The 19998-nt window shown below is 43.7% G+C and overlaps 1 protein-coding gene across 2 annotated transcripts in view; it reads left to right on the forward strand.

Annotated features, from left to right (window-relative positions):
* The window catches only part of STAU1 (staufen double-stranded RNA binding protein 1), a 78670-nt gene extending 66648 nt beyond the window's left edge, over positions 1–12022 (forward strand). The window contains exons 7-14 of one of the 2 annotated variants that reach the window (XM_006839198.1): positions 3511–3723; positions 4851–4994; positions 6947–7093; positions 9180–9255; positions 9405–9724; positions 10250–10372; positions 11181–11266; positions 11812–12022. In XM_006839198.1, coding sequence (XP_006839261.1) covers positions 3511–3723; positions 4851–4994; positions 6947–7093; positions 9180–9255; positions 9405–9724; positions 10250–10372; positions 11181–11266; positions 11812–11827 — 1125 coding nt within the window. In that variant the 3' untranslated portion in view covers positions 11828–12022. Of the gene's footprint in view, positions 1–3492; positions 3724–4850; positions 4995–6946; positions 7094–9179; positions 9256–9404; positions 9725–10249; positions 10373–11180; positions 11267–11811 lie in introns of both variants that reach the window. The other variant, XM_006839197.1, reaches the window with a different exon arrangement.
* The last annotated feature ends 7976 nt before the right edge of the window (positions 12023–19998 follow it).

Consider the following 19998-nt stretch of genomic DNA (forward strand, 5'->3'; position numbering starts at 1 on the left):
TACTCTGTGTATTGAGAGAGTAGGAATGATCCTTGCTGTAAAGATTTGTTCCTTCTTTTGAGCTACTGCATCCATAGGTGTAGGTGAAGTTCATCAAATTGTATGAGATTACTCTTTTTTCCTCTTGACCTTCTTAAAATATGTGCATAAGTTCACATGTATTTCTGGAAACGGGGCTTCATTGCTTTCATTGATCTCAAAAGTACCCGTTTACCAAGAAAATCATGAAATTGTAAAATCAAGCTCATTGCCTCCTAGTCAGTTCAGACTCTCAGTGACCTGACAGGACAGAGTAGGACTGCTCCCAGGGGTTCCAGGGCTCTCCGCTCTTACAGAAGCAGGCTGCCACATGTTTTCTCCTGCTGAGAGCCTGATGGTTTGAAGCACCGATATTTTAGTTAGCAGTCCAGCATTTACCCCACTGAGCCACTGGGATTCCGTTAAAAAAAAAAACAAACAGCAGCAACAAAAATATAAGAACCTCCTTAGTGGGCCAAAAACAAATCCTCATAAGAGTCACTTTTTTCAAGGACATAGGTTTTGCCACTTCAGTCTGTCTTCCCAGTTCACCTGTTTATTTCATTGCTTAATTTGTTGTTGTTATCTTGATTGTCTAAAGGCAATAATTAATAGCTTGTTCAAAATAAAGTACATTCGATACATGTTTCCTTCACAGACATAGCTAATCCAAATAAGTTAAGGAGACAAATGGGAGGGATTTTTGTTTCCTCAATGGTCTAAAAGACACATGGCTAAAAACCAAGCCAACTGCACTGCCATCGAGTCAGTTCTGACTCCTAGCGACCCTGTGTAGGGTTTCCAAAGCTGCATGGAGTGTTTGAACAGAAACAGGCAGCTTCGTCTTTCTCAGGGTTGGTGGGTTTAAACCACAGTGCCACCAGGGCACCTTAGCACAGGCCGAATCTGCAGAATCTTTTCATTAGCAATGCTGGTTTGTGTAAGATGTGTTTTATTATATTTTTTAAACCAAGATTTCCATCTTTCAAAGTCATAAAGAGTATATGTAGGCTTGTTAAAGAGTTTTAAACTCTGGCTGTACATTGCTGCTTCACAGAAATATAAGTTAAACTGGGATATCCACTTAAAACCTCTTTGTTTAAAAAAAAAAAAAAGTTAATTGAAGTTTATTGCCCTATGTTAATTTTGTTGCATTTTGTAGTTACATGAGCTCCCAGTGTCATGCCTGACTTTCCTAAGATGTACACCTTTCCTTTGTGCAAGTTCTTAAACTGGATCCGAATTCCGTCCTGACTCCACCTGGCCTGTTGATGCGTGTTCTCTGCCTGTCCTGGGCTAAGGCGGTGTGCAGCCAGCCTGTGGCCTCACTTCCCGCCCCTCCCACAGGCCACGTTTATACCAGCCCCTTTTTATTTTGAAAAATTGTAAATCGGCACAGAAAAGTTTCAAAAAAAAAAGAACATTGAATAAGCACATGTCTTCCACTAAGAGTCACCAGATATTATTTTACCACATGTATGATTTCGTTGTCTGTAAATGTGCATTATGACTTTATTTTGTGTTTTTCACTTTGCTGACTCGTTGGAGAGTAAGTGACAGGTAGCATGCCCTTTACTTCTGATACTTCAGCACGAGAAATGAGGACATTCTCTTATGTAGCCACAATTTGGTTATTAGGTAAGGGAGGGGGAGTTAGCAACACGGCCATTCTCTTCTAACATACAATCTAGAGTCACATTTTGCCAACTGCCCCAGTGCTGTTCCTCATAGAAATGCTTTCTTTGTCTTAGTGTTTGTGCCAGATGTCACGATGCAGGCAGTTGACACCAAGTCTTTTTAGTTTCCTGTAACTGATAGCAATACCTCAACCTCTGTCTATCAGTGACCTTTTCAAAGGTCAGCCCTCAGTTTGGGTTTGTCTGATCATTTCCTCCTGATTAGACTCAGTGGGGTAAGTTTTTTTTGGCAGGAGCATCACTAAAGTGATGTCAGCTCTTCTCAGAACATCGTGTCGTGTTACTTTCCTTGGGGATGATGCTTCTCCACGGCGTTCAGTGGTTCTACGTTCGAGAATACTTGCTTTCCCTTTGTAAAGAGCCCTTAATCTGGGGGAACGCTGGAAGTCTGAGCAGGTATGCCAACCTGTCTCCCAGTGGGTCTGGCTGTCACTGGTGACTCTTGGCACCCTTGGTTAGTTACTCTGATGTCTGCATTGCCCAGTTGATCTTTACTTGCGTTTCTCCCCCTGTACATGACTGATTTCTTGTCAATATAGATGCATTGCTTTTCTTCATTTAGCTACATTATTACCATCATTCATTTTGATAATGTATTCACATTGGCTTCTGTGTTCTTTGACATGTCCTCATCATTTCTCTTTTACCCAGGGCTAGTCGGGTTTCTTGGAGTCCTGGTGGGGTGCTGTAGGATAAACATTGGACTGCTAACCACAAGGTTGGCAGTTCAAACCCACCAAGCCACTCCTTGGAAACGCTGTACCGGGTCACTGTAAGTCAGGACTTACTCAATGACACACAACAACCCATGTGCAGTTGATGTTTTGATCCAGTCCTGTAACCACTAGGACTTTCACTACAGACTGCACTGCACTTTCTCATACACTTTGTTGCTCATTTGAAGAAGATTTTACTTTGTAAAGTCTCTGTTCAGCTATTGAGCCCACATTTTAAATTGAGTCATACATCATTTATTGATTTACAGGAACTATTGAAATATTCTGGACATAAGTAATTTGTCACATCCATGTATTACAAATACTTTTTCCCGTCCCCTGGCTTGTCTTTTTATTTTTTAAGTGATGTCTTTGGCTGAGCAATTTTTAATTTTGAGGACTTCCCTGACTTCTCTACAGCTGTCCCACCTGTAGGGTGCTCATTTCAGTGGTGGGTGCTTCACACATAAACACACAGGCAGCATACAGTGTATATTCTTTTATGTTTGCTTATTTCACTTAACTGTATATGGTAGAAATTACTTACCAATACTTGGTAGTATCGTGGGTTACAAATCAGGCTCTTAACCACACGGTTAGTAGTTCAAAACTACCAGCAGTTCTGCTGAAGAAAGATGAGGCTTTCTGCTCCTGTAAAGATTTACAGCCTCGGAAACCCTGTACAGGGTCTCCAGGAGTTGGAACCAAGTCCACGGCACACTACCACCAATGATCAGTGCTTAGGGATTTCCTTTGGTACCACTTCACAGCAGCCAGTATTAAACTCTTTGTACTGCAATTATTTCTAGGCTTAGCTGGGCTAGCTTCAAAGGACTGTAGTAAACATGGAATGAGCTATAACCCCGTGGGGAGGTGAGCCATTCTGCTGGCTCGAGCAGCGCTAGAAAATGTTAGTTGAAATATAAGAAGAACTGGGGCAAAGCATTCAAAACGTTCACTGTTTGTGCATCTTCTCCTTTCTACTCTGCCCCTGGGTCATGTGACGTGAAGACCCTAACCAGTGAGCCGCATAGCTCTGTGTCTATCACGCTTTCACTCAGTCTTTCCCTCTGAAACAGGTTGCCCGGGAGAGTGGGCCACCACACATGAAGAGTTTTGTGACCAAGGTCTCAGTTGGAGAGTTCATAGGGGAAGGGGAAGGCAAGAGCAAGAAGATTTCAAAGAAAAATGCTGCCATAGCTGTTCTTGAGGAGCTGAAGAAGTTACCTCCCCTCCCTACAGTTGAACGAGTGAAGCCCAGAATCAAAAAGAAAACAAAGTCCATAGTCAAAGTAAGAACCGCCTTGAACACAGAGCCTTCCCATGGCCCATGGGTAGAAAGGGGTGAGGAAGAAGGCTCTTGCTGACTCTAGGGTAAAAGGGGACACACCAGGCTTAGCAGACACTTGTCACTCACCACCTTCTTGGAGTCTCGTAGGAGCCATAGGTGATGCCAGGTGCTGCAAATGGACTGCAGACCTACAGACACTCCCTACAGAAGGGTGGGCATAAGCAACCTGCAGCAGGGGCCCTGGTGGCACCGCAGTAGCATTGTCTCGTTGGCCACCAGCTGTGTTGTAAGTGAGGAACACTGTCCACAGGGGAGTGACAGACTGAGACCTCTTACAGACTGACTGTCTTGGGTTTTTGAAAGTACATTAGTGGGTCCTATAGAAAATTAAATTGACCCTCTCCTACCTCTCAAAAAGGAGCAGGATTCCATTTAGAACTGTTGACTCCTTATTTCATTGTAGTTTTATATGTTTTCATGCTGTATCAAGACCCATATTATCTTACAGGAAGATAAGCACGTTCCCGGTTCCCTGTCTCACTTGAGGGTCTAACCTAAAGGCACTGCTTGTCAGTGGACTGTGCTTCATGCTGAGGTGGCTGCTAGGAAGTATGAGGGCCTTTAACACCCATAGAAAAATCCCATTTCATTTCATTAGCCCATGAACTTTTGGAGGCCACTTTATAACTGGGTTTCACAAGTTCAGTAGCAGCTTGAACCCGGTTTTTTTTTGTTGTTATTGTTTTTTTAACTTCTGGATATTGAGTCATTATTAAAAGCTGAAAACCCATTTTATAATCCAGACTTTTGAGAAGTTTCAGCATAGTGTTTGTTTTTTCTACTCTGTTCATAGTCACAAGTTCGAATTTATTGTTATGTTTGTTGTAAAGATGACATCATTATAATGATCCTTATTGTGAAATGGTGGTGTTGAGTTGCTAAGAAAACCATAAAATCTTCCCAGAGCAATCCTAGAAACTCAGAGCCACTTTCAATTATAAAAATGAGATAGTGAAATACAGACTCATTCTAAGCCATTATTAGATCCTCACAAAAGCAATCTATTATGCTCCTTATCCATTCCGTGATTGACACCACTGCCCTATCTCCGTGTTGTTTGTTCCTCAGCTCCATGCAGGCCCGGAATACGGGCAAGGGATGAATCCCATTAGCAGACTGGCCCAGATCCAGCAAGCAAAGAAGGAGAAAGAGCCGGAATACCTGCTCCTGACTGAGAGAGCCCTGCCGCGCCGCAGGGAGTTTGTGATGCAGGTGAGTTCGCTTGGCTTGTGGGGTCCCTTCCTCTGGCCACATCCGGTACCCGAACGCCATCAATCATTATCATTGTGAGGACTACGTTCCTGGTGATGTGCTGACAACTTTATAGAGACAGACACTTGCCTGCACCCCATGGGCACCATGGTGTGGAGACAAGGGACCATAGTTCTGAAGAGTTATGGCATGGTGGTTGCAAGGGAGAGTTCATTCTTCATCTCAAACATCTGTGAACCTGTTTTTTCCAAAAGTTACATTTCACAAGTGATATAAAAAGATCTATTTGCTGCTCTAACCCTTCTGTGGAATTCGGGATCCAGGGTTGTCTCATTCTTGGACTGAAGTGACACTTCAGATAGTTTCTGAGTGTTTCTTTCTGTACTTTGCTTTTATGAAGTTGCTTCACATAGGCAGCATAATTGAAGTGTAATTTTAATTTGATAGTGTGTTCTGGTGAAAAGCAGAGTGCTTACCTCGTGTAGCATGTTGCATTTTTTAAAGCAGCACTGTTACTTCCTTTGTGTTACTTCCTTTCACCAGTCAGGAAAAGGGAGATCCTTCCGTTCTGCACATGAGGAAATTGCAGCTTGGTGAGAGATCAGTCATTTGCCTAGGAGATGGCCAGGCTAGAACTTGACCTCTGGCCACTTTTTACAGGCCAGGGAGGGGTTTCCTTGACTTTGGTTTATGATATAGAGCTTTTGTTTTCAGTAGCCAAATGCTTGTGATCATGGACAGCTGGAGGGACTGTGTGCTGTTGAATTGAGGGGATATGTTTAACAGTGAACTCTTGGGAGGCTAGGGTAGTGTTTAGCAAGCTGGGAAGTATGTATGTATGTTTGTATATGTATTCACACACATATATATTATATATATTACTAATAAAAGGATGCATTGTACCCAGTTTGCAAGTAATAATATGATACTCTTTATTGTAAATTCCATACACCTGTAACTCTAGTGCAGCCAACAATAGTGTTATAAAAATCCGACTGCAGAGACATGCTTCATTACTACCTAGTTCAACAGTTCAACATGAGTGTAGTTCCAGTATGAACATCAGTTGATACTGTTCTTGATGAGAGTGACAAAGACATGTCAGAACTTCACTGAATTTAAATCATTAGTGATATGAACAACTCTGCTGAGTTCGATGATAATTTTTGAATGCTGGAAGAATATTTTGACGTCATGGCTACAGACTTACTGCACTTTTAAATTTAATCTGTATTAGTAACTTTATCACTTTCTTAAAATCAACAGACCGACTCACCCTTATATAGGTACCATTTGCCAGTTTCTGTGGCATAAACACTTCTAGCCAGTATTCACTTGTATAAGCAAGTGATGCCCCAGACCATAAGCTGGCAAGAGATGTGCAGTCACGTGCCTATATGTAGTATTTTCACCGTGCAGACTATAGTTGGGAAGCACTTTAAGAACCTAGAGCAGGAATGTGGAATGTCCAGCCCTCGTGCCGTATAAGCCCATGAAGTCAAGGCAACTGCAGTTCCAGCCGTCACATTAGGGGTGAGTTCATTAAATGTTTGACCAAATAACCGCAAGCTAATTTTTATGTTGATCATTTTGTATGGCCCGCGAATGATGGTACAATTTTTGGCAGAAAGACAGGTTCCCCAGCCCTAGCCTAGATGATAATAACATGTAGTCAAATTAGGAAGTGATGAGGCTTTGGAGTATTCATTACCTTTGATTGATGAAAAAATGATATAACAGTACAAAACTCAAAGAACTGAATTTGCTGTAGAGTGTATTTTGACCATCTCACTGAGTTCTGGGACTTAATAATGGACTCTTGCATCTTGGGACAAACCACCTCTAGTGCACCACTCTTCACCATTTCACTTCTGACCTCCTGCTTTTTTATCTCAATAAACTGATGACCTTTACTCTGAATGGCTAAGTACTATACTGACTTATTTATTCAGGTGAAGGTGGGAAACCACACTGCCGAAGGAGCCGGCACCAATAAGAAGGTGGCCAAACGCAACGCAGCTGAGAACATGCTGGAGATCCTTGGTTTCAAAGTTCCGCAGACTCAGCCCGCCAAGCCAGCACTCAAGTCAGAGGAGAAGGTGAGTACTGGGGCTCTCTGTCCTGTGTAGCTGCACAGGGACCATCTCCCTTCGTCCTTGGGCATTGGCAGTTGTAGGGGCACCTGCTAGGGACACAAGGGGAAATGTGTGTCACGTGGTTCCCCGCCACTCCCTGGGCTCAGTCCTTGCTGGTCTGGGATGCTCTTTCTCCATTGGTAGGATGGTAATTGAGATAAATGGGTGGTGGTTGTGCCATTTGCTTTTAAAATGAAAACCTGCAGAAAAGGTTCTGAAACCTTCGGTGTTCACTCTTGTGCAACAGGCATTGATTCTCAAGAACACTGAGACGGTGTGACATTAGAGTCATCTCCAGCCCCTACCTTTAGGTTTGAGAATGCTCTTTTCTTATGTAACTGAAGGACAGATGAAAAAGAATCTCATAGTAGCAATTTTGAGTCCACTGCAGTTGGCAAGCTGTACCTTCTGTGAAAGCCTTAACTGACCCCTGGCTCCCATCTGAATGGTCCTGTAAGAATAAACCTGACTCTTCCGTGTCTGCTGGCTATATCAGTGATGAGAAGTAGTGTCCACAGTGGCCAGCCCGTGAACATCCATCCAAGCACCTAAACTGATCTGGGTTTGCCTTTTGTGTTTTTTCCCCCAAAATCCTGTCAAGCATCCATAGCTCCCGCAACTTGCTACTTCCCAGGATGGAGACCTTGAATTTATAAAATTTTTATCTAGTAACAAGTGTGTTATCTTTAAATTTTTTTTTAATGCTTTATTGTGAATTATGTGATCGTTTACATGGAAGGACATTAGCTTAGCTTCATATTGATCCTGTCGTATATTATTTCCTTACCATGGTAACAATCCCCTCCACGCATCATCCATCAACCAAAGGGTATACCCCACAAGCCTGCCCCCTGTCATCAGCACACAGCCCCTCTCCCTCTCTGGATCTAAAGTCTCCAGCTGCTTCATGTCTCCATGTCATCGTCTCTACCTCCATCTCAGGCATCACTGCTTCTCTGGGTAGGGTCCCGCTCTCTGCTCTTCTCCCTTGATGATCCCAGGGACCTCTGCTCCTAGACTGCAAAGTTAATCACTCCTTTCCCTTTGCCACAAAACGTCCACCTTTACATTTCCAACCCTCACAATCAGTCCTGATAACAGTTATTTACTGTTGTATCATAAGAGACCTCTCCGCATCTCCTTTCATCAGCCCCGACTAGACAGATTGGATACTACTCAGTGGAGATTCCACCTTCCTCCACACCCTTGGATCTAGGTTCCCTCTTGAAAGCTTGTAAGCCAGTCACTTCTTGCCTTTGTAGCCCCCCTGTTCTGGGTAGCTAATGTCCAATTTGCCCATCCTTGTCCTCTCTGTGTGTAGAAGGGGTGGAAATGATCCTTGCTGAAAAGATTTGTTCCCTCTCTTGAGCTACTGCTTCCATAGATGTAGATTAAATTAATCAAATTGTATCAGATTACTCTTTGTTTCCTCTTCTTCTAGTTGAGCTCTGATCATCCAGTCATTGAAGCCAGGTCAAGTGTGAGTGTACTTATGTATATGCCCTCTCTTCTTATCAGCTGAGTGCTTCACTCGCCACTCTAGTCCTTTGTGGCTATGTCTCTGACTCTAGGTCCAAGAGTCCCCTGGACTTGCCACACTGCTGGCCAACCAGTATCTTTGAATTTTTAATTGCACGTAATTCTAGGATCTAGTGTTGATGGGTGTGTTTCAGTTCAGTCTGAAAGCTGCTTCCTCTGTCTGGGTGGGCTTCTACCAGTTTTGTGGGGGTTTTAGCCCCTTCTGGTTAAACATTTCCTAACTTGCTGTGAAGGCAGAAGTAGAGGCTCTGCAGTCTCAGTTTAATGCCCTTGGTGGACGGGGCCACGTGGCCGGAGTCCACTGGTGGGCACGTGCAGGCTGCCCCGTGTGGCTCAGCCATGAAGTCAGCAGTCACTTTTGGGAGGAGGCTTTTCTGGTGGGTGTCTCTTCAGTTTTATAAGTTTAGAAACTAAAGATTGATGCTAACTGAAGTTACTATATTTTAGACAACAGAAGCAGAGTTTTCAGGTGTCTAGTTTATGACTTAAAAAAAAATTTTTTTTTTTAAAGACACCAATAAAGAAACCAGGGGATGGAAGAAAAGTGACCTTTTTTGAACCTGGCTCTGCAGATGACAATGGAACTAGTAAGTGATTTTGATCTGGATGTGATGCTGGGCGGCCTTGAGCACCCAGGAACATGTGGTCACCCTGTGTGTGTGCGCTGTGCCTGTAATGGGACAGACGTCTTCTGGACGTGATAGGGAATCGTCTTTGTGTGTGTGTCCCTCCTTAGGTAATAAGGAAGATGAGTTTAGGATGCCTTATCTTAGTCATCAGCAGCTGCCTGCTGGAATTCTTCCCATGGTGCCCGAGGTTGCCCAGGCTGTGGGTGTCAGTCACGGACATCACACCAAAGATCTCAGCAGGGCAGCTCCAAATCCTGCCAAGGCCACAGTGACTGCCATGATAGCCCGGGAGTTGCTGTATGGCGGCACTTCGCCCACAGCTGAGACCATTGTAAAGAATAACATCTCTTCAGGACACATACACCACGGACCTCTCCTGAGACCCTCGGAGCAATTGCAGTATCTCTCCAGAGTCCAGGGATTCCAGGTAACTGTGGTCCTCCCTCAGGGTGCTCATGTTCTCTGGGTTTCTCTCAAAAAATCAACTTGGCTCTTTGTTGTTTTATTAATTAAGTGCTTTTGTTTGGAAGGGTGAGCTGAGGGAGGGAGGAGTGGAGAGCATCAAGAAGGGAAGCTTGGAAACAATACAGGTACATGTGGTAAGAGAAAGTCCTTATACTTCAGTGATACACTGAAAAGTGTAAAGCAGCCATACCCACAAAGCCTCGGTGTAGTAGTGGTTTTGCCATTTGAACTCCAGAGGGAGCAGCCGCATTGTGCTGCCCCATTCTGCCTGGTGTAGGAGAGAGAGGGCATGGCTTGTCCCTATCAAGGTTCGGGGCAGATACCTAGGTTCCCGGAAAATTGTGTGCATTGGCGTCCTGCTCTTCCGCCTATGGTCCTCAGTCCCTCTGAGATGCTTACAATTTTGTGGGCGTGGCTGGTGCCTCATCATGCTGAGAGTAGGAGCCCCAGCTTTCCTTGTCTGCCCTCAGTTTTCTTTCCTTCTCAGGTTGAATACAAAGATTTCCCAAAAAACAACAAGAATGAGTTTGTATCGCTAATCAATTGCTCCTCGCAGCCGCCTCTGATCAGCCATGGCATCGGAAAGGATGTGGACTCCTGTCACGATATGGTGCGTGCCCCTCCTTGCAGTGGAGGCTGGATAGTTACGTGGTTGTTTGAAGAGTTCCCTTGCTTCAGCTTGTTACTGGCCTCAGGAAGATAAAAAATATTTCTGTAGCCAACCGACTAATGGAGTTGATTGTTTCCACACAGTTTGTGGTTTTGGTAATTTTGGTTCTTGATGGGATGAAATTCTCTTTGTTCATCAGAAGCCATCAGCGTTTAGCCGCCCTTTCTCTCCCTCCCCATGCTGTGTACAAGGCTGGGTGGGGATCCTGAAGCTTTCTAGTCCTGCACACACACATACACACATACCCAAGTCATGTCTCAGACCAGATCGAGGAGTTACAAGTCCCAGTTCTGGCAGCTGTGGAAAGCTCCTTGTTGTGTTAGTGTTTGATGAGGTGATTGTTGTAAAAACTACTGAAAATCGATTACAATAATTAACCTGCATAAACTATGGTAGATTCATCTGGTGGAATACAATGGTACATGACATTAATGTCTGAAGATACCCGATTGGGTCTGAAGCAGGAAATAAAAGTTATAGTATGCTTACCATAATGTTACAAATACTAGAAGGAAATGTAAAATGAATAGAGGTTGTGTGGTTCAGTGAGGTAAACTGGACCATTTATTTTTTTTTAAATTTGTATTTCAAGTGTAAATTCGGACATTAAAGTAAAGCATTATTAGGGTGCCGCGTGTTGGAGAGTTTGGTGGGGAGCAGGAAGTTAGTCACCTGCCTCCCTGCTCCCAGCTGCTGTCACACTGTGGCCCCAGGGGCTTTGGCTGACTCTTCTTTCCATCCCCACTAGGCGGCACTGAACATACTGAAGTTGCTGTCTGAGTTGGACCAACAAAGTGCAGAGATGCCGAGAACAGGAAATGGGCCTTTGTCTGTGTGAGTGTGCCTTTTGGTGGGAAAGACTTAACTTTCTGTGTTTTCCCTTCAATTCAAACTGTCTGCTCAGCTTTCATGCTGAAACACTTGCCAGAGATGCTTTCTGTCCCTTTCTTTTCCCTGAAAGATTTCCAAACTTTGCATAGAAAGCTCTGCATTTTCATTTTAAATTTTGAATGTAACAATCACATGGTGCTACAGTCACAAAGTTTAGAAACCAAAATTATCTTAGGAGGTACACAGTGACACATCTTACCCACACACAGTCCCCACCCACCCCCTCACTTTCCCTGGGTCCCATTTCCTGGGTGTTGCTTTGTGCAAATATACATGTAAGTTTTAAAATTTACTTTATCTTCATTTTCCCCCAGAGGTAGCATCACACAAACATTGTCCTCTTTGCTTTTCTTCATGAGACAATAGACCCTGGGCACTCCGCACATATTGGGCTTATTGGCATTTGCTAGTTTTTCTCTATTATTATTATTATTTTTTTTAACGTGGGCTTAAATACAAAACTGGTATTCCTTTTTTCCCCCTTAAAGGTGTGGGAGGTGCTGAACCTTTGCTGGCCACGAACCATTATCAAATCCCAACATATATACTGAAAATACTGAAACTGCTTTGAAAATTTGGAATTTCTGATACCTCCAGTGGGCTGAGACATGACAGACTGGACCCATCAGCGGCGAGGAAGACGGGGGCTCAGGAGGCAGCTGTGGCTGTGAGGGAGTGGGCTGTGATTTGTTGTATTGGGGCCAGAGGAGAGGAGCAGCCAAACCCAGAACCACCCGCCTCTTGCCTGTCTCCCCTTCTCTGTTGGGGGAGCAACAAAGCCATGCTGAGGCACCTCAGCGCTTGGTTTTGTTTTGTTTTTTGGCAGTGTGAAAGAAGAAAACACAGAAAGCATGATCCCCTCCTCAAACTGGCTAACTCAGACACTTTGGGATAAACACTGGACAGCCACACCAGAGACTGGCCCCAAAGCTGTAAGCACCAGAGAAAATCAAATGCTTCCTACTCAGCATCACCTGAGCTGCCCAGGGTGCTGAGGCCCCACCCCCAGTGCCCACACCATAACCACTGCTTTCTCTTCAACAGCAAAATACAGTCTTAGTTTCATTATTTTCTTTCAATTAAAATGACACTATATACAATTTTTATTGGAAAGTTTCTCAATTGTATCTAGTTATATAGCACAGTTTAGAAACTTGTCTGAAACTGATTTTCTCAGTAATCTAACTGTCAGAGATCATACCCGTGTGTAGGTGACTATCCCTTTTTATCTTACTGGACTCACTGACCCAGGACCACTTCTGTGATGCAAATTGTGTGCCCTCTGGTTTAGCTGAAACAGTCCTTGACTTTTCAGAAACCCCTGATGAAGTCTCCCACCGTTGTATAAATGGGACACTTTTGGCCTTTTGAAAAACTTCAAATGATCATTTGGTACCTTTGCTATTTTATTTTTATTTGGGTTAATGCATCAATGACTTAAATGAACTTTAATCTTTATTTAAAAGATTATAAAAATGATTGTGTGCATTAGGACCCATAGCTTCCACTGCAGCCAGGACATGGTCTCCAGGTAGTATGTAGAAACTGCAGATGGATTTTCCTTGAGTGCTTTATACTGTTAACTGCATCTCCATGTAGGGCTGAAAAGAAAGACCTTTGTTTATATAGAAACTGTTGCTTTTGGTGTTCTGTGATTGTGCGCAGACTGCGCAGTAAGGCTCTGCCTACGGTCCAGATAAGGTCCAGATAAGAAGCACGGTCGCCTTGCGAGTTCAGTACTGCTTTGATTCATTGTTTACGCTGGAAATTTTTTCTCCCCATGGAATGTAAGTAAAACTTAGTGTTTGTCACCAATAAATGGTAAAACTACATTTTTTTGGGTTAATTTATTGTTAACTGCCACTACTGCTAGATTGCCCCCACCCTGCCCCCTTTTTTACTTTAAAGAAAATAAATTTGTAATGCTTGTGATTCCATGTGGGCAAAATTCTGAAGATATGAAAAAACTTTATATCAAACCACTTATCAATAAACAGCTACTAATGAATGATTTGGTCATGTTGAGCGGTGACTGAAGAGGTGGCCTGTAGGTGCGGCCCCTGGGGATGCAAGGCCAGTATGGGAAGGGAGGTGTCCCTCACATGACCCCAACACCAAGGAATGGTAGTACTCCTGACTGGGAGGGAGGGCTAAGGCTTCTTCACTGTCCTGGAGCACCCGAGTGCTGAGTTCTGGAGGAGATAGCCAGGGAGGCACTGGGGTCCAGCCTGGCTCAATGTGAGTTGGTTGGAGGGTTTTTAACTTCTAAAGAAGCAAAAGCTCAGAAAGGGGTTCCCACTGTACAGCTAGCTTATGGGTTGGAGCTGCCTAAATATCCAAATGTAAAATGTCTTCAGGAAGTTAGGGGAAAGCTGAGGTATCGAAACTTAACATGGTGTGTGATAAGAGCATTGAAAGGAAAAAAGAACCATTTTATTAAAAAACGGGGAGAGGGTCTTTGTGGGTTGTGCCTCACCTTTTAAGATCCCACTATTCCACTCACAAGGTCTTCAAGCAACAGACCCTACAGAAGTCTTCTTTCTGGGTCTCTGACCAGCTGTAGAAACTCATTCTCGAGAAGCTGGTGGCCTGGGCTGACTGTTAATTCTTTGAAATGAACTGGCTTTGCGCATTACACTGTAAGGTAAGTGCTATTTGGTTCCGACTCATAGCAACCCTGCATAGGGTTTCCAAGGTGTGGCTGGTGAGCTTGAATCACCAACCTTGTGGGTCAAACTGACCTTTCGGTCCAGTGCTTACTCTACAGCAGGACATCAGGACAGTGTAAATCATTGAAAAGTGGAGTCCACTAACCGGGTTGTCTCAGTTCTGCCCGGGCTGTGGAGAGCTGCAGATATTGTCCACAAAGCAAAAGTACCGAGTTTTGGCTCAAAGGTTTTGCGACTGGGATGGTTATGGAATACACAGTCCTGATTCCCTCCAGATTTTTACAGCCCAGTCTCGACAGTCTGAGACTTGTCTCTGAAAGAGGCCCATGGCCTGCCCAGAAGGAAGGTTGCTTCAACAATTTAAGAGCATTCCTCTGGACAGCTCTTGAAAACAGCCGGGTATGAATCTCCTTAAAAATGTCTCCTGCCAAAGAAACCTATAAATCTGTCTCTAGTACCGTCTCTACTGTCATGGAGAACATTCCCCTTTCCGTATTACTGAGGCCCGGTTCTAATTAGTTAGTTGTAAAGGCGAACTGGAAGTTTGGAGTCATTTCTAATGCCCAGCTACTCTAATCAGCATCCCCTCAAGGTATGCATGGTGTCCTGTGGGCATGCTGTAAGACAGGAAGGAGGGGAGAGCTGGATACCCAAGTCTGGATACCCAGTGTCTGCAGCTGATACCCAAGAATACAGGAGGGGCTGCTGCAGAGAGATTGGCTTCAGTCTGTGGCTGCTACTACTGAAGACCTAGAAAGGGAAGGAGGGAGGTTAGAAGTCCTAGGATCTGGAGGGATCTGTATTACTTGGGGCTTTTTCACATAAGGTGTGTTAAGTGTGCACACACACACACAACGGCAATAAAATGCTGTTATGTGGAGAAGATGGAAGCTTACCAATGAGTGGATAGCTGTGGCTGACACCGATGGAGTTGTCTATGTAGAATGAGACAGCTGGTGGTGGTGTGGAGTAGAATCAGGTCAGCAGTGTCCTCTCAGAATTGTTCAGCGCCATTGAATCAAGTTCTGGCTCGCAGTGACCCTGCACAGGGGTTCCAAGGAGTGGCTGGAGAGTTTAAAGTGCCGGCCTTTCGGTCCAGTGCTTTATCCCACAGCTCCATCAGCAACAAAACAATGCTCATCAGTGACAGAGGGTACAGGGTAATGTGAAGAAATTTGGCAAAACAGAATATGTAAACAGAGATGACAGATGGACAAGATGTTGATAGGTGTACAGAAATGGTGAGACCGTAGCTAGGAATTGTAGAGCAATCTGTCTTTGATGGCATGGTCCGCTAGGCGTGACCATGCACGGGGTCTGGTCAGTGTCAGCAGGGGTGCCAGTGTTCTGACATTACTTCCTCAAGTCCCTCTCATTTCGGAGCTTTCAGTGAGTGGCAATTATTTTCACTTTTTAAAATCAGGGTTTGCTGTTCTTGTTTCATCTTCTGGAGTATTTTAATGTTATCCCTGACATCATGCAATTTCAGAGCAAATACTTCTGCCCACAGCCAGTTTTTTGTATGATGTTATGGGTTAATGTGGGAGTCCTGGTGTGACACTGTGGGTTAATGCGCTGGACTTAAAAGTCTCTTTGAACTGCAAGGTTTGCGGTTCAAGCTCACCAGCTGTTCCTTGGAAACCTTACACTGGGTCGCTATGGGTTGGTACTGACTCAACTGCATAACAAAATGGGTTAATGTGCTGGGCTGCAAAGTCAGTGGTTGGTTCAACCTTTTAGCTGGTCCTCGTTATGGTTCAGAACCGACTCAATGACACTTAACAGTGTGGTGTTGTTATGGGATAAGCACTGTACTGCAAACAGCAAGGTGTCAACAGTTCAAATCTACAAAAACCCTCCTTGGAAATGCAGTACAAGGTCACTGAGTCAGAACTGACTGGAAGGCACTTAATTAATGGCTAAGGGCAAACAGGAATGTCATGTTTGAACCTAGGTTCCCTTCCCTAGAGTTGGTCTACTGGCCAAAAAGGGTAATTAACCCTTGCGAGTAGCCATCTGGGTGCTCTCTGGGTCCTTGTGAGAGGCAACAAGGGCTCCAAGCTTGGTGTGCTCACCAGGAAAAGGAAGTGGTCATTCTAAGAAACAGGCTGTGTGCACAATAGGCTGCTAGGGTGAGTTCAGTAGAGTCTAACCATGAATAACTTAGGGAAGTACCAGGAATTAAATCCAGGGGTGGCGCTAGGTAACTTAGCTTCTTGCATGCCGCATACCTTTAAAGGCTCCCACTGTTGGCATCTTTGGCTTCTATGTCTCTGAGTTCTTGAAAACAGATTTACAAATTTACCAATAATGGATTTGCCAAGCACACAAGCTTATCATTGGATTGGCACAGGGAGTTAACCAATTTTCTTAAACTTTTTAAAGAAATACACGTATGTTCTTTAAAGAGGCAATGGATAAATTAGGCAGGAGAGGATAGGAATTTTGATAACAGCTAGTTTCTTGGAATTTCTTGATTACTCCATGTATTTCTTTTACTGAATGTTTAATGTATATGTACATAGACATGAGGGCTTGCCAGTGTTTGTGGGGAATTCTGTATTCAGTTTTCCCATAAGTTTCCCCTTTGTACATATGTAATATAAAAACATGGAACATATGTGTGAAGTTAGAGTATGTGTAAATACCATAGCATCCAAATTTAAAGTCATGTATAGAAAATTTGTTAGTTACCCATAATCTGTTACGGATTCAGCTGAAAATGTTTTGAAGACCTGGGTTCTAGACCTATGGATGTGATTAGGTTTCAAAATAGGGTTTTTGGTCCACTAATTAGGCCATACCTGGAGGGTGGGTCGTAAACCAAATCACTTGTTACAAGATATAGTAATTGTTGTTGTTGTTATGTACTGTGGAGTCAGTTCCAACTCCTAGTGACCCTGTACAGGGTTTCCAAGGCTGTAAATCTTTACAGGAGCAGAAAGCCTCATCTTTCTCCTGCAGGACAGCTGGTAGTTTCAAACTACTGACCGTGCGGTTCGAAGCCGGTTCGAAGCCCGATTCGTAACCACTATGCTACCAGAGCTCCTTAATTGTTATTAGGTGCCCTCAAGTCATTCCAACTCATAGTGACCCGTGCACAAAGGAATGAAACAATCCTCAGAATTGTTTGAGTCCGTTGTTGCTGCCTCTGTTATCAATCCATCTCGTTGGGAGTCTTCCTCTTTTTCGTAGGCCCTTCACTTTACCAACTGTGATGTCCTTTTCCTGTCCAAAGTATGAGCGACTAAGTGTTCCTATCCTGGCTTCTAAGGAGCACTTTGCTGCTCTTCTTCTGACATAGATTTCTTCTTCTGGTAGTACGCAGTATTCTTTGCCAACATAATTCAAATTAATCAATTTTTCAGTAGTCTTCTTTATTCACATGCATATAAGGTGATTAAAAATGCCATGGGCTTGTGTTAGGTGCATCTTAGTCCTCAAACTGACATTTTTGCTTAATAAGCTTTGCAGTGGGTAACCACTCAGAAGTGTCTACCTTGCCTCCTTCCTAGTCTTTCAGCTCAGCTGAAACCTGTCCACCCTATGTGACCCTGCTGGTGGCTTAGGTTTTGTTTTGGCAGTAAAGCAACATACAAGCAATACAGTATGTCAAATTGAGAGTCAATTGGTGGAGATACAGTGTTGACACTAACTGTAAGAAAGACACACAAACCCATTTATAAACCCAGAACACTGGATTGCTGGCAGCTCCTAGAAGCAGAAAAAGACAAAACCACCTCCTAGAGCCACGTCTTAAACTTAACTGTGAGAATTTCTTGTGTCCACTCACTAATCTTTTGTTACAGTGCATTAGGTAACTAGGAAATTGGTTTACCAGAGTAGGGGTGTGCCATGGTTTTGGAATAAGGACCATTAAGAACTGTGAGGAAGTGGGTACTTCAGGGAAAGCGAACACATGAATACAATGTTGCTAGGAATGTGGGTGTAAAATCTGCAGTGGGCTGAGGTTTTAAAAGAAAACCGTGAACTTTGTTAACATTGGAGAAAAGGTAATCTTGTTATAAAGTCGCAGAGAACTTGCATGAATTATGTTTAAAGGTTTTGTGGAAAGTAGTGCTTTTAAGAGATAAATTTGGACATGTGGCTGAGGACATTTAGCAAAAACAATCTTGACGATGCAGTGTTTCTTTTTGAGGCATATCCAGAAATGCACCAGAGAGATTGAGAAATGAGCTATAAAAACAGCAGATGTTGTTGGGAAGTGCTGTTGAGTCGGTTCTGACCCATAGCGACCCTGTGTAGGGTTTTCCAGGAGCTTAGAAAATTCTATTGTTAAAGTTGACAGTTTGCCCTGGTAAAACACCAGTAAATTGGCTATTAACCTATTCCCTGAGATTAAGGCTGTATCAGGAATCTCATCAGCTTTCTCAGCAGAAACCCTATCGATTTTGACTGAAAGGACAGAGAAAGGGTTAAATGAAGCGATCTGCCTTCTGGATTTCTTCAGGCAGGTAATGGGCCATTCCTTTATCTTCCAAGGAAAGCAAGGGACCATGAGAGGAGTTGAAAGACCAGCTAGGAGGGCAGGGACTTCAGACTCCCCTCCCCTTGGTTAAGCATGGATAATTACCCACTCCCCATTTGCTGCTCTTCCAGTGGACCAGGAAAGGGAGACTGCACAGGGCAGTTAGCCCACCTATGCCGGTGGACCTGCGAAGCTGGGCTGACACCCACAATCCAGAGAGCATAGCAAATCCCCAAAGCCTGGAGCAGAGGGCCATTGCTCAGATGCATCTCGAAAACAGGATTTTTGTGTGTGAATGTTTTATTGTGAATTGATTTGATAGTTTACATGGGGGAACATTAGTTTTACATTCATCCTATTTCATTGCAATGGTTACAATCCCCTCCATGCATCAACCAACCAAAGGGGAAAATAGGATTATTTTCAAGGCTGGAGATTTAAGGCAATTTGCCCTGCTATGTTTTCGGTTTTCTTGGTGATCCCCTTTTCCTCCAAATACACATTTTGGATTTGAATGTCTACTGTATACCTGGTTTAGTATATTGCACTTTGGAAGCAGATGTGTTATTTTAGGTTTCATGGTGCACAGATGAACTATCTAAAATGCCACCTTTTTAAAAATTTAGTTGAGGTTTTGGACGAAGAGTTAATGTTGGAATGGGTTAACTTTTAGGGAGGATGTTATAGGTGAATATGTTTTACACAAAGGGAAGGATATCAATTTTGGAGGGGCCAACAGGTCATGGAATGAATTTCCTTTTTGAAGTGTGTGATGATGCTCCAAGCCTCACTCCCAGGGCCTCTCACCTGATTGTCTGCAGTGCACTGGCAACAGTGAGGCCTCACTCTAAGCTCGTGGGGGCAGTTCAGATGATGACCAACTAATACAGCTGGTTCCACTGCTCAACCGGCCGTTTACAGTGAGGTCCTCAGCACTGGTGGGTAGTTACTGCGACCCTGACCTCTTTGCTATTGCTGAGTTTGGATGAACTGGGGTGTGCGAACAGCCTGAGTTTCACTTCCTCAGATTCATTACCTGCTTTTTAAGGCAGCTTTATGTTGTTAAGTGCTATCTAGTCGATTCGGCGAAGTCCACGTGTATAGTCGTCTCTTATGCTGTCTAAAGAAGGTATTTGAATTAAACCATTTGTCTTTCAGAAATCTATCATTCATTCTCCAGCATCATTTCTATCACCAAGTCCAAATTTTCCAACTACTGGTCCTTCTCTTTGCTCTCAACCTTTGCATTCCAATCACCAGTAATGATTGCATGTTTGATCAATTTCAGATTGAAGAGGTTGGTAGAATTCTTCTATTTCAACTTCATTGGCTTTAGTGGTTGGTGCATAAATTTGAATAATAGTGGCCTTCCCTGTAGGCGCATGGTTATTATTCTATCACTTAAGAGCATTGTACCTTGCCAGATGGAACACATAGAAATCAAATTGACTACATCTGTGGAAAGAGAAGATGGAAAAGCTCCATATCATCAGTGAAAACAAGGCCAGGGGCAGACT

This window comes from Chrysochloris asiatica, unplaced genomic scaffold (assembly GCF_000296735.1).
Source record: "Chrysochloris asiatica unplaced genomic scaffold, ChrAsi1.0 scaffold00023, whole genome shotgun sequence".
Lineage (NCBI taxonomy): Eukaryota > Metazoa > Chordata > Mammalia > Afrosoricida > Chrysochloridae > Chrysochloris > Chrysochloris asiatica.